This window comes from Abramis brama, assembly GCF_963993115.1.
Source record: "Abramis brama genome assembly, chromosome: 6".
NCBI lineage: Eukaryota > Metazoa > Chordata > Actinopteri > Cypriniformes > Leuciscidae > Abramis > Abramis brama.
The window spans coordinates 40,451,827-40,467,823 of NC_139968.1; the positions used below are offsets into that span (position 1 = coordinate 40,451,827).

Genomic DNA, 15,997 nt, shown 5'->3' on the forward strand with positions numbered 1-15,997 from the left:
ATATGGTACACTGCTGAAATATTTAAAATATACATTAAGTTTGTATTCCTCAGAATAAATCATGAGAGACTCTTGAACCTCAGAGTGAGAAACTTTATTGATAAAGGCAAGAAAATACATATGACAAATATACAGCAGTAGTAAAGTGAGATCTGTGTCTTTTTATTCAATTTATACCTGGGAGAAGTTATAAACAATAAAGACTAATAAGATTTAATAAGATTTTAAACAATAAATTGAAATATAAACAATAAAGTGACAAATCTGACACTGCAAGAGAGCACAAACTCAAATAATCAGTATTTATTATTGGGGAAAAAAACACACTAGAAGAATAAAAACACACTTGAAGAACCTTTAAAGTTCAGCGTTCTGCTTTAGATTTCGATACTTCCTGAAAAAGATGAACATATCAAGGCATAAATATATATGACATACATTAAAATATGCAAAATCATTTTGTGAGAAATGACATCATCAGTAATGTACCTGATGTGTGAATATGTGCTTGATCTCGTTCAGCTCTTCTGGATCTGATCTCATAAACCACAATAATGGCAGTAGCCACGCCCACCAGAGCAGAGAGGACCAATCGGATCACAGCTTCAGTAGGACCACAACAGTGGACAGAGTCTGAGGAATAAACACATCAAACTGAGATCAGATCAGTCAATAAACACTAATATCAGCGCTGACATCAACTAATATTTCTGAATACACAGAAATATGATCAAATCTAATCAACAATCTTATATTCGGTTCCAAGTGAGTTTTTATCATAGACTGTAAAAATCATAGACTTTGCTCTCTTCCATTGGTGAAAACTGAAGCCGCCAGTGTCCCTATATGGCGCTGACATATTGGGACTTGAGTCTGCGCAGTAGCGATCTCGGGACCAGACCTGCGCAGTAGTGAGCAGGAAGTAAAGCCGCGAAATCAATGCCCCGCCCTCACTCTCGCAGAATGCACTCTCCCTGAACTTTTTTTAAGTGACCTATGTCTGCTCCGTTCCTCCGTTCTGCTCCAATTTTGATGTCTGTTGATTGCAGTACGACAAGAGGCTTGTTAAAATAAAGTAAATACAATCTCTTCAGATCCCGAAAAAAATTCTGTAGGTGCTTTAGTGACCACTTCGCTCAGAGAAACTGTCAACTGTCACAGCTGTCAATCATGACGTTACACCACCATTTTTATAGCATCACGTAACTAACTAAAAACAAACTTAATTTAAAAACAAACACTTCAACTTACATCAGCATGATAAAAACTACAGTAAGTGACAGAAACCACCTTTGGAAAAAAGATATTTGAAGTGTAATTTAATTGTTTGGTCTCACGTCTCCCGTTGAATAACACGGGGAGGCGGGGCTTATGACCTATACTAGGACCAGTCACCAGGGGGCGATTGAGACGCTTTGGCTTCACTTTTCAGGGCATGTGTGGCACGCTTGGTTTTTATACGGTCTGTCTTCTTAAACTGTAAACGATTCAACAATTAAATATGTAAATAAAATAATATTTGAAGGAGAAGACAAATGATCTCTACTCACCATAGACGGAAACTCTGAATGATTTTGATGAGAATCTTCCAGGAAACATCAGTAGTAGAAAATCTCCATCATGTTCAGTTCTGGTGTTTGTGATGGTCAGAGATCCAGTTTGATTGTCCAGCTTCAGTCTGTCTCTGAATCTCCCATCAAGAACATCATCATATACAGTGATTCTGCCAAACCGTTTATTAATTTCAGCTATTAAAGTGTTTTCTTCTCCAAACCTCCACTGAATCACATCATAATCCTTCATTTCAGTAAGATCAGAGTTTAGAGAGACTGAATCTCCCTCCTTCACTGACACTGACTTCACTTCATCTGTCAAAAACACAGATTAATACTGTTAAATTGATTTATAATGGTTTACTAAATTGAAGTTTAAAATTTAAACTTAAAAAAAGAAAATAAATGGTGTATGAATTAATTTAAATTTTATCATTAAAAAACAGTTGTAAAAAATGTTGAACTCACCAATGACAGCGAGAATGAAACTCTTGATAGTACAATTCTTTGTGTCACAGTTGATCTGTAGTTGATAATATCCATCATGTTCAGTTGTGGTGTTTGTGATGGTCAGAGATCCAGTTTGATTGTCCAGCTTCAGTCTGTCTCTGAATCTCCCATCAAGAACATCATCATATACAGTGATTCTCTCGGCCCGTTTATTGATTTCAGCTATTACAGAGCTTTTATAACCAAACCACCACTGAATCACATCATCATCCTTCATTTCAGTAAAAGGAGAGTTTAGAGAGACTGAATCTCCCTCCATCACTGACTCCAGGACTGAATCACCAAACACACACACACACACACACACACACACACACACACAGGGTTCATCACAGATTAAGACGGTAACATCATGGTTTATAAAAGTAAATAGTTTGAAATTTAAATTTGAAATGAATATAATCATTAAACACCAAAATTAAAATGAGGTTTGAATTATTAATTGTATATTTCTCCTGATTAATACATAAAACAAAAAAAACAGGAGAAAGGGGTATTTAACTCACCAAAAACAATGAGAAAGAATCTCTTGTTCTCACTGTTGATCTGTAGTTGATAATATCCAGTATGTTCAGTTGTGGTGTTTGTGATGGTCAGAGATCCAGTTTGTTTGTCCAGCTTCAGTCTGTCTCTGAATCTCCCATCAAGAACATCATCATATACAGTGATTCTGTCGAACGGTTTATTGATTTCTGCTATTAAAGTGTTTTCATCTCCAAACCTCCACTGAATCACATCATCATCCTTCATTTCAGTAAGATCAGAGTTTAGAGAGACTGAATCTCCCTTCTTCACTGACTCTGACTTCACTTCATCAACACCAAACACTCCTGAAGAACAGAGTTTTTCACAGATTAAAGCTTTAAAATCACTTGATGTTGATTTGATGAAGCTTCACTAAAATACTTTTATTCATTTATATGTGAAATGAATAATATTCTGATGCAGTACAAAGATAAAAGATGATGAATGAAAAGATAAATAGATTTATATATGGAATAACTAAAAAAACACTTTGAATTTAATGTTTAATGTCACATGGAGAGTCACGTGACATGCTTATGAACCTTGTAGCACTCAGAGGTGGACAAAGTACACAACTTCCCTACTTAAGTGAAAGTACAGATACTACTGGTCAAATATTACTCCGTTACAAGTACAAGTTGTAAAGACCGATTTTTACTTAAATAAATTACAGAAGTACTCGTTTTTAAAAGTACTTAAGTATTAAAAGTAAAAAGTACATGTCAGTGCATTGTTGTATTATTGTTGCATTGTTGTATGTAATACTTACAGTGCCTTATGCCTCTGAATCTATACCTGCCCTCATATCAATTTTACATTTATTTCTAGAACACAGTTCCAGTAATGGGATTGAATGTGCGATTAAATAAGTGCACTCAATATCGTCCACAATGGTTTCGGACATCCAAATGGCTGTTCTCTCAAATAGTGCCCTATTTAAAGTTTTTTGGCTTTGACGTCAACCCGAAATTCATTTCCAAACCAAAATCATCCCCTGACTGACGTTACTACTTCCTACTCAAGGACCTTGACAGAAATGTAGTGGAGTAAAAAGTACGATATTTGTCTTTCAAATGTAGTGAAGTTAAAGTAAAAAGTTTCCAGAAAAAATAATACTCAAGTAAAGTACAGATAGTCCTCAAGTAAATGTACTTTTTTACTGTCCACCTCCACTTGAGTAGAGCTCTGTACATTTTTTGCTGATTTTTCATTTTAGTTTAAGTTTTATTCAATAATTGCACTTTGCCAGATGGCACACAAACGGAAACGTCTTGATTACGTATGTAACCCTCGTTCCCTGAAGAAGGGAACGGAGACGTAGTCGACGTGTCGACTGAACGGGATCACGCTAGGGAGCCAATCATCTTCGAGTAGTATACAAACGAGCCAATGAATATTGGCATGCGTGAATTGCATCACACAACATGACCCTAGTTACCTGTGGTTGGCCTGGCCGTGGGCCACTCACAAAACAACAGGGCAATCAGAAGAGAGGCTCATGAATATTAATTAGACAGGCCAAAACTGACCTGTTCTTTGCAGAGCTCCTGAGAAAGGAGTTGTAAAAATATATTGTGATGGTTTTTGGTACTTATACCATAAATATATATTCTTAAGGACATCACAACCTAAAATAAAATTTCAGAAAGGTGTACAATATAGGACCTTTAATACCACTTTTCGCTCTTTATTCTAACGTTTATACTACTTTTAGTTGTGACCCTGACTCTTCTGCATCCTACCTTGATTTACCTCGGCTGTCGGATTCAGATTCTGAGTATCTGGCTGAACAGATTACTCTCCAGGAGCTGGAGTTAGCAGCAAAATATGAACAAGGAGAAAACCCCTGGCACAGATGGTATACCAATCGAATTATATACAACTTTTTGGTCTGACTTAGGCCCTCTAATGTTGGATATAATAAATGTTTCAGTTTCTCAAGGTTCATTTCACTCATCGATTAATATAGCTATTATTTCTCTCCTTTTAAAAAAAGACAAAGATCCGACTTCTTTTTTTCTAACTATCGGCCACTTTCTTCAATGTTAAATTTTATGCTAAAGTGCTGGCCCGACATTTAGGGAGATTTATGAATAGATTAGTTCATTATGACCAGACAGGGTTTATTAAATCTCGTTCAGCCTCAGATACCTGGCGCAGGCTATGTCATATTGTTAATTCAGCGATTAGTTGACTTCCCCGTGCTTTCCAAAGCTTTCGACCAGCTAGAAAGGAACTATTTGTGGGTGGTTCTACAACATCTGGAATTAGGATCAAGTTTTATAAACATGATTAAAGCTCTGTATTAGGGATGTCACGATACCAAAATTCCAGTAGTCGGTACCGATACCATTCAAATTTTACGGTTCTCTGTACCAATTTCGGTACCACAATCTGTTGGAACTATTTTTCTATTTTATTTAACTATTTGAAAAAAAAAATATTAAATTCAGTTCAATGACTTTATATGTATGCATATGTGTGTATAAATATATATATAAATAAAAATGAATAAAAACTATCACAAAAACACAACAATTACTAAAACTTCAATTAAAATTAAAATGGTTTAGTTACCTTTAGGGTAACTAAAGGCACCAGGGTGGCGGTGCTACTGGCTTGGGCCCGTCATCGCTGCTCGCAGCTATATTTTAAATTTTTTTCTTATTCCCTTTTTTTTTAACAAGTTTTTATTTTCATATTTTCCATTTTCATTTTAATTGAAGTTTTAGTAAGTGTTGTGTTTTTGTGATTGTAAGTAGTTTTTATTCATTTTTATTTCCAGTTTTAGTTATTTTAGTACATCAAAATAAACAATTAAATTGAGAAATGTTCCCTTGTCAACTAGCTGAAATAAAACTTTTTTTTAATATTTCATTTTATTTCAGTTAACATTTATATTATTTCATGAAACTAAATGTTTTTAAGGTTTTAATTTCAGTTTCGATCTTCAGTCTCTTGTTCTCAGTTCAAATTGATGGAGCTTCAGATTTCACTTCAGATTTCCACAAGGGGAATATAGAAAAACATTAAAAATCAGTAATCAAAAATCCTGTCCATCTCTTCTGGATCTGATGTCATAAACCAGAACAACAACAGTAGCCGAAGCCCCGCCCCCCAGAGTAGGGATGACCAATCAGATCACAGCTTCTCCAAGTGTATCAAACTGTTTCCTTCAGAACTACAAACGAGTTACGCCTATGAATGAAACATTCATTATATCCCATGAAACAATACTGTATACAATGTTACTCAACTTTCATGTAACATGGTTTCGCACGCATAGATGAACCCCATTAACCAAAATTCATTAAGATTGATACTACAGAATAATGTGGAAAAAAAGAAATACGTACTTTTTGAAGCGATTGACAAATTGTCTCCATCATGTTTTCTCAACTTCACTTCAAATAGAGCTTACATATATATTTCTAAATTTTGAGTATTAGCATATACTTAATGTATAATTACTTATAAACACAATTTATAAATATTTTTTGTTTAAGATAAATTTGTATCTCTCAAACTTCAGTCCACCCTGTTACACTGGTGCTACTTGCCCTTTAAAAATCTTGAGCAAATGTCTTAAATCACATGACTTGCTAGAAGTGACATCATTAGCTTGGAGGGAAACTTCTCTGAGAAGTGAGAACACACCAAGTCTTAGTCATAAACTTTTATGTCTTTTATTTTATAAGGTTTATCTAATAGCGTAAAACAGAAGCCCATATGGGTATGAAACGGGCTGATAAACTGGGCTCTATATAGGATTGTCCGCTGGTTCCATAATGCCAATCGTCCACATGGATTTCATGCAGGATTGCTCTTGCCAACAGGTGGGACCCAACCAGTGATGGGAATAACGGCGTTATAAATAAACGGCGTTATTTTTTTCAGTAACGAGTAATCAAACTAATTACTGCTTCCTCCATTACAACGCCGTTACCGTTACTGTCAATAAAAATGCGGCGTTACTATAGTTGAGCTCACTGAAGCGGTTTTCATCCGAGTAGGCTCTCTCTCAGCCATAGGCGCTGCAAAGTTTTTTCTCTGGTGTGTGTGTTTATGAGGCGCCGGACTGGACAAAAGCGAGGCGAATGCCGCGAGCGCGCTCGACAGTGCGCGAGAGAGACCGAGTGTGTCCGTGAACGCGCTCGATAGTGCGCGAGAGAGACCGAATGTGTCCGAGAACGCGCTCGACAGTGCGCGAGAGAGAACGAGTGTGTCCGAGAACGCGCTCGACAGTGCGCGAGAGAGACCAAATGTGTCCGAGCATAAATACTTTATTTATAAATAAATTACACATTTCAGCATTAGAATAATATATGTAGCATATTGGTATCATATGCAATGTTTTAATTAGTTTATATAACATAAACTCCCAAATAACCTGCAGGGAACGTTCAAACATATTTGTTTGACGGTTGTGAACACGTGCGGCAAACATGACTAGAATTTGGCTAAAATAAATAACCTCTGATGATGACATTCTCTGTAGGTTATAAAAATAAACCCACAAAAGATTATATTGTATTATTATTATTTATGTTGATACATTGTTCAGTATTATATTGAGAGCACTTTTTGTTAAACTTACTATTGTGAGGAAGAAAAAACTTCAAGTAGGCTATACAGAATGTCTACCAGTTGTAAAGGTGTGTGAGTTTTATCATTTTAATTATATGCACTAGTGTATGAATATTTTTATTAGGCTACTATTTATTTATTTTTGGTACATTTCTTAAGAAGCATGATTTATTTTTAGACTTATGTGTTGGCCAATTGTGGTCTGTGCAATAAATATTAAAAATTCTAAACCATCTATTATTTTGTTGTTCCATTATAGTAATGATAATATTTTAATATTTAAGTTAATAGGTGTCTCTCACATTGTCCCACAGCAACATTAAAATAGTGTAGATTAGTGTACAATGTTTAATAATAATAAGATGTTCTATTTAGTGTCCAATTCATTCATTTAACATTTCATATTGGGGGTATCCAAGAAATTTCTTATATTTAAACTTTTTTTTTTTTTTTTTAAGTAACGCAATAGTTACTTTCCCTAGTAATTAGTTACTTTTGTAATGATGTAATTTCAGTTACTAACGCAGTTACTTTTTGTGAGAAGTAACTAGTAACTATAACTAATTACTTTTTTTAAGTAACTTACCCAACACTGGACCCAACTGAGCAACATGTGCAAGACCCATCTCGGTCCAGCTTTAGGTTTTATGTGGTTCTACAAGGTTACTACATGGGCTGAAATATGGGCTGTAAGTGGGTTTGTCCACGGGTGCCATGCAGGATTTCACTGGGCTTTAGATGCGGACCAACTATGGATCATGTGCAAAACCCATGAAATTACCCATGTGGGACATGTCCACCATGTTATACTGGACATGAAAATGTTTATTTTGTTAAATTAATTTGATATATTTATTAAAATTCTTCCTAAATGTTAATCTTCTGCTAGCATGTCATTATTTCCTAGCTATATTAGCTTAAATAATCCACCCTGTTATGACACACTTTGCATTGTAACAGGGGTGGACAGCTTTTACCCTTTAATGCTAAAAGGCCTCGACACACCAAGCTGACGGTCGGCCATCTATCAACATCGGGCTGATATTGGTATAGCATTACAAAATTGATTAATTTAAGTCTATATAAGCTAAAAACCTTAATGGTAATGTTCCAGTTATGAATATACTGTATGCTTGATTAAAAATGTAGCGTCTCCTACTTAAAGAAACTTCTTTATCCGGCAAACAAAAATACTTTCAAGCAGAAAACACTGATTTACTCACAGCCATTAAGTTTGTAAATTGGCAGCTGGTTACATAAAAAAATTAGATCAGAGGAAAAGTGCATTGAGCTTTGGAGAATAAGCTGCGCTCTGATCCTAACCGAAACCAGACCAAACAGAAGACAACAAACGAAGAGTGAGAACTTGAAGCATTACTCTGTTGAGGAAACCATATTCAGTGAAATGCAGACGCCTCCAACTACTCACTGTAAGATTTACTGTTTTTTTATTATATATGGATAAACCTGTATGCACCGCTGTGGATCATTTCTGTGTCTGTAGTGGATTTAGTGAATGTTGTGTTTGCTCACCCTTATAATTTGATTTCCCCCCTATCAGTATTGTCCTGTAACAGTGAATGTTGATCCTCTCTGACTAAAGTAACCAGACATTTATTACATGGTAACAGAACAGAAACAACTGAAGTCATAAAAACACATTTAAACTCACCATCCAGACGCCAGAAACACAAGTACAGCAAAACAGTCCAAAACATCTTCAATGGTTTCAGTCCACAAATATGAAAAGACAAACTCTTCAAAACTGGTTCAGTAATAAAATGACAGACGCGCTGATGTGAAGCTGCTCTGTAGTAAAATGAAGTGAAACTCCACAATCAGTTAAAATAACTGCCTATTTATTCAGTGTTCATGCATGTGGCCGTCTAGACCATCTATTTTGGATGATTAATTCACACTATGAACATTGTCAGTTTGTCACTTTGAGCTCCAGTAGGCCTACAATTCCTGTAAGTCAATGGTGCCACTTTCAACAGAAATAAACTGACACATATAATATGTTAAAAACATCTTAAAGCAACAGTTTGATCTTGTCATGAGATCCTGTGAGTGTTTGGCTCTGCTCTCTCCTGTAACTCTCTTCAGGACGTTTGTTGTTCATTTCTGATCAAATGTCGTAATCGCAAGAATCAACGTCAACAGCGTCATCTGATATCCCTCAGGACTACGTGATAAATACACCTCACAACACCTGAGTTCAGCTGGCAAACTAGTTTGTGAGGCAAGCTAGGCAATAAAACATAAAGCAAAAAACACGTAAGAGAAACGAGTGTTTGTTAGCAAGTCTGTTAACAGCTCTGATAATCGAAAGCTAGCTAGACATATATGTGTAAATTATTGGACTGGTCTAATTATCAGCAATGGATGAATGAACAGCATGTAAAAAAATGACATACTATGTTGCAAGCGCAACAACATACAACATAAAGTGCAAACAAGTTTACAAATAAGAGATTTATTTTCTGGCCACTTCATGCGTTTTCTCAGATGGGATTTCTGATTTATCAAAACGATTCCATTTACACCTGGTCACATAAATGTGTTTTTGCAAGACGTATTTATATCCGATCTTCAATTCCCGTGCTATATGCAGATTTAATGGAGTGCACGTCACCGAAAGCAACAGATATGAGCTGAATTTTATTGATCATTAGCTAAAATTTCAAAATCAAAGACCGCAATAAGAGAGAGCAGTAACAGCCCTGGTAAGATCATTTCATTTATTTACTTTTAATGATGATGATTGTGTGTTAAGCGTCTGCGACTTACTTTCACTTTGATTTGCGATAGTTTGCACGTTGGCTTGATGAATCGATGCTCAGCTGCGGTAATGCGTGTTCCAGTAGCGTCGTCATATCTGGCAATAACATATAGCCTATAACACGCTCTCACACGTTTTTTTATTTATTTATTTTTACATTTTTGGGAGGAGTACAATTTACATATGTGGTTTCAACAACCAGATGCACACTTGTCCAGTTTCATCTGGAATGCGTCTCAGACCTCCTCCTGAAGTGGTTTGAGCGATCGGATTCAATTCCGTCTTGAATGCGTTTCGGAGGGCATTTACACCTGGTCTTTTCACGATCGGATAGCTATCCCATCTGAGAAAACGCATGAAGTGGCCAGGTGTAAACAGTCCCCATGACAAAAACATACGCACGAAAGCCGAAAACATCCGCTGGTTGGCCTCTCACGTCCATAGACAGTGTATATAAATGCTCACGTCCAAATTTGAGGAAGTGGTGGGGGAAGTGACGTATGCCGTAAAGCAGTCGAATTTTGTAGTTCTTTTTGTGCTCGGGCTACTACCCGAACCCAGAAGTTACGTAGTGCCAGTAAAAGCGATACAGACCCTGTCAGGCTATGGCAGACGTGTCATTCAACCTATTGTAAGTCGATGTACCATCACAAGGGTCTTGGAAATATATTATGAAGGTTGAAAAGCTACATAGTGTTCCTTTAACTGAAACAGTCTGTCCTACAGCAGCTATTATGTTATTAATGATAAACTCAAAAGATTCTTGACAATTAGATAGAAAATCTAGAAAGAAAGGGCATACAGTAGTTAGTTGAGCTGTATGAGGCCACTATATCTCTCAATCAATGAGATAACTTAAAACAGACATAAACTGACCCATGTGAAGGAATTAATCATAACTAACATTAGTTATGTGTCATAACTAACAAAGTGTGTCTGAATATACCAATAGGAAACAAAACTAGACAGCTGTGTGTATATATATATATATATGACATGAGGATGAGGATATATATATATATATATATATATATATATATATATATATATATATATATATATATATCCTCATGACTTGAGTAACAACCTCAAGTATCAAAGAATCTAAATAATGTTTTAAATAATGTTGTAATAATGTAAAACTGTATATATGGTACACTGCTAAACGCTTTAAAAAGTAGGCCTACATAAAGTTTGAATTCCTCCAGGTGTTACATAACGTGGTACTTAGAAATTCTCATGACGAGGAATAATTCTAAAAGGAAAACTTTAATCAACAAACATTCAGGAACCAGGAAAAAAGCAAGAGCAAAAGCAAACCACATTACAACAAACGAGAACCGGCAGAGGCTGAGGGAGAACACAGGGTGTATATACATATACATATATACACATGAGACAAACATAGGACCTTAACAAGATAATTAATGCCACAGCTGAACCAAATGAACTCATGAAGACGGTAACCATAGAAACAAATGAGTGGCGGGAAACAAATGGACAAATGGACACAGGAACTGATCAAAAATACAAACAGAAAGTCCAAACACAAACTGAAATTTGACACCAGGAGGCACTCAATATAATAAATGTAATAAATCATGGAGAGACTCTTGAACCTCAGCGTGAGAAACTTTATTGATAAAGGGAAGCAAATATATACGCAACCTGCCTGAAGTCACATATGACGATGTGGTTCGGATGTTGAATGAAAACTCTCAAGTGGAAAAGCGTGAAAGCTGAGGTATCGCTGTCTACGTCCTGACGCAGAGCAACCCGGTACAGTACAACAACAGCGGCGGGCCGTTCGCCAGTAAGGTAAACGTTTCTATGGTAACAGCGAGTTGGACCAATCAGCAGACGTTGCTGCTACGCTTAGGATTGTGGGTAGTGTAGTTTTTTTCATAAGATCGCAAATAAAACATGTTTTTCTTAAAACAAGGTTGATTTTATACGAACATATAGCTTCTACAGGAGCAAAAACCTTCGTTTCACAACCTCATAGCTCGTGGTCAGTCTACCTCGGATGGTTTAGACATTATGGCTGATAATCTAAATCCTTATCGAGAAATACTGTTGACCGGAAGTTCTGAATCCCTACTCCGCGTTCCGGAAGCAGGAAGTGTGACATAGGCCTATTACCCCCCTAGCATTGGTAGGTTTAGGATTAGTTGTGGGGGAGGGGTTAGGATTAGGGGCGGGGTTAGGATTAGGCAATCAGGTACTGACTTCAACTAGGGAGGTAATAATTTGGCAGGGGGTCGGAATTCAGCACAACACCGGCACTTCTACATTTTATTCTTAAGCGTACATGCACTTTTTCTTGCGTACCGCTACTTCACGCATGTAGTCGGTACTCTACCACTGACAGAAAAAGCGTCAGTGTCACGCCCGTTTCACACATACTCCATTTGCAGTGCATATGCGGTGCGTATTTTTTCCGCACCCATGTTAACAGGTTAGAGCTTTCACACTGCACGCGGATGCGGTCCGGCGATCCGTTCCAGGAGCGGTGCGTATACAGCAGTGCAGCGATCGTTTCCGCACCGAGTCTATTTCTGCTGTGCTGAAGTATTTTTAGACTTGCAGACTTGGAGGAGTTCCATTTTCGCACACACACACACACACACACACACACACACACACACAAACACACACACACACACACACACACGACTTGTTTTAAATTCATTTATGTTGTTAATAAATAACAATAAATTGTTTTTGTACCAGCAATATCTCCAAGTTTTGTTTTTCACTGTTGAAATCTCAAATGTCATGATTTGCCAATGCTATTAGTAACAGCACCTTTTTCCCCATTTAAAGCACTGTATATGACAAATACACAGCAGTAGCAGTAAAGGGAGATATGTGTGTCTCTTTATTCATTCGTATGTATCTGAGAAAAATATTTTAAAAAGCCTTACAAATAAGATTTAAAAAAAAATCTGACACTGAAAGAGAGTAGAGGCTCACATAATCATCAGTATTTATTATGACAAAAAACATTAAAAGAACAAAAAACACACTTTAAGAACCTTTAAAGTTCAGCGTTCTGCTTTGGATTTCAATACTTCCTGAAAAAGATTAGATAGGTTCGAGGAATTTAAAGGTTTTTACCCTCTCCATCTCTGTCTCGCCAATGTAAAATGATTTCTGCTGCTCCTTCCTCCTCCTCCCAGGATCAATAATCATCTCCTTGGTCTTCTGTATAGAAGAGATCAGTCCTGCCACCTCTCTTCTTCACTTCACTTCACTTTATTTATAAAGCACTTTAAAAATGGCACCACGTGGCACTACTGCCTGGGAAATAAGCTTACGCTTCCTTCACACTGGCAGTTGAAATCAGCTCCGATACGGCTACGAAACGACCGGAAGTCATTCATTTCCTATGGAGATTCGCAGACCGGATGCGAATGGGTCCGAACGAGTGCGATGCGGAAAAAAATCGTGTCCGCTGGTCATCCGGATGCGTTCAAAAAATTGAACTCTTGCGAAAGGCTACGGACGGTTCCTATCCGACAATTCCAGCGGAAGTTAGCGTTGCTATGGTACTGATAAACAAACCTGAATTCTTAACTTTTAATAAAATAAATAATGATTTTATAACGAGTTGTCATGTAATTTTTTTATTTTCATGATTTTCTAACGTTATTAGGGCAGTTAATACAATTAAAAGTCCACTATATCACATTTAGCAGACCTGACATGTCAACGTCCTGCACAGCAAAATCAGCAGTGCTAATTCAACACCTATAGACCCCTTTTGCGCCGACGTCACAGTTACGTCACGGCGCTAGCTGGAGGCAAAACAAACGGAAAACTGGAGCGGCCAATACAAACCAGCACAGATTTGGCTACATAATAAGGAGCTTAAATTATTATTTTTATTATTAAATGTCATCTTGTTGTGTTGTTGGGTGCAAGAATCGATGAAAAATGAGTATGCTGTATCTGGAATTTTTTTTCTAGAAAATATTCATATCATTAAAATTGCACCGTAGTGTCACTCTTTACATTGTCGTCTTCTTGGCGCTGGCTAGGCAGAACTGCGGATCGTACCACACGAGTCTTTACATGACCATTCAGCACATAGTTAGAGGCATCTAAATGTATATATATATATATATGCCCTCAGTTTCTATTTACCCTCGGTTTCTCTATCGGGTAGGTGTGGAAGTCAGGCCACTCAACCGGAGGTAGCGTCAACGTTAATCCTGTCAGATCGTCCATTGACTGAGCGTGTACGGTCATCTGGTTCCGTCCGTTAAAATTAACTTTTGTAAATAACAATCGCGGCCCTGGACAGTGAGGGACCTTGCACATTAAGATAAAATTGGATTTTCTCCAGTCATTGTTAAAAAACAAGCTAACAAAACTGGCAAACGTCTCGGGTTACGACTGTAACCCTTGTTCCCTGAGGAGGGAACGAGACACTGCGTCGTTGAAAACGACACTTTGGGGACGCTCCCTAAGCGTGCGCCTCTGAAGTATGAATGAAACTAATCCAATCCTGATTGGTGTTGCGTCATGACATAACATGTGACGGCATAACCGGATGCATAAAAGTGACGCTGGCACACACACACATTAGCCTCGCGATGAAGCAAGCCGCTCCTAGGCATCGAGGGGCGTGGCAAGACGACGCAGTGTCTCGTTCCCTCCTCAGGGAACAAGGGTTACAGTCGTAACCCGAGACGTTCCCTTTCGTAGGGAACTCGCACTGCGTCGTTGAAAACAACAATTTGGGGAACGAATGCCCACTAGGCCACGCACCGAAAAAGGCCTGCCCTAGAGTGAAACTGATCTCAGACACTCAGCTAGGACTAGAGCATACGTGCGCCAGGCGTACTAGGGGAGGTGCAGACTATAAAACCTGATAAAATGTGCGGGGTAGCCCAACCGGCTGCCTCACAGATCTCCTGGAGGGGCACTCCCGAGAGGAGGGCTCTAGAGGACACCATGCCTCTAGTAGAATGAGCCCTTACAGCCAAAAGTGAAGGCAAATTGCGCACCTTGTAGGCCTACTTATGGTTTGTTTAGCCGGGAGCCCCTATTAGGTGATCCAAAACACACTGCAGTAAGTCCGACCTCCTCCAAGAAGAGGACCTCTCAAGGAAATACTTGGAACTCTGACTGGCAGAGCAAGGAACCTCTTCTCTTCTGCCGACACATGTGGTGGAGGATGAAATGCTTGCAGGACCATGGACCTAGCCATGTTAGATTGCACTTAATGCACATAGCTGGGTCTCGGATGCAAGATGGCCTTAACTCCGCCGGGGGCAAACCCCAAGCAAGCTGGTACTAATGCCAGGGCTTGGAGATCTCCCAGTCTCTTTATAATAAGTAGCTAAGAGAAAGGCTATCTTGAACGTGAGGTCCTAGGCAAAGCCGACTGAAGGGATTCGAAGGGAGCCAGGGATAGGTCTTCGAGAACCACCGCCAGATACCAGGAAGGAACCCTGGAACTGACTGTCAGTCTCATCCTCTATGTACCAAGGAGAAATAGTATGACCAGTTGGTGCCTCCCCAAAAGGCCCAATATTCAGTGGTGTATGGAACGCCGCAATGGGATCCATGTGCACCATACATGTGGACGGAGAGAGATTCGCAGAGAACGATCTTGAAGAAACTCAGAACTGAATCCACTGGGCAGTTAACTGAGCCTAACTCATGTTCTCTATACCAAGCGGAAAAACATTTCCACTTAAGGTCATATAATCTCCTAGTAGACGGAACCCTAGAGATAAGTATGGTTCCGTGCACCCCAAATGATAGAACAGCATCTAGGTACTGAGCCCCCTCAGAGGCCAGACCCACAATTTCCACAGCTCTGGGCGAGGATGGAATATAGTGCCCTCCGCCTGAGATAACAGATCCCTCCTCAGAGGAATCTGCCATGGTGGAGCTATCAGGAGTGAAATTAAGTCCGAAAACCATACTCGGGCCGGCCAAAACGGGGCTACCAGAAGAAGACAGATGCCCTCCTGACGGACCCTCTCCAGGACTCCCGGGAGCAGAGCGATCGGGGGAAAAGCGT

The 15,997-nt window shown here is 38.4% G+C and overlaps 1 protein-coding gene and 1 long non-coding RNA gene across 5 annotated transcripts in view; one reads left to right on the forward strand and one right to left on the reverse strand.

Moving 5' to 3' along the window:
- Positions 1-15,997, forward strand: part of LOC311084241 — a 529,672-nt gene that overhangs the window by 53,783 nt on the left and 459,892 nt on the right. The window lies entirely within an intron of this gene.
- On the reverse strand, positions 378-15,175 carry LOC311085199 (uncharacterized protein; the record flags this gene model as incomplete). The annotated part of the gene is made up of 6 exons (XM_084117633.1): positions 378-394; positions 490-633; positions 1,551-1,868; positions 2,022-2,336; positions 2,570-2,893; positions 15,049-15,175. The coding sequence occupies 6 exons, from the start codon at positions 15,173-15,175 to the stop codon at positions 378-380; spliced, it is 1,245 nt and encodes a 414-aa protein (XP_083973759.1).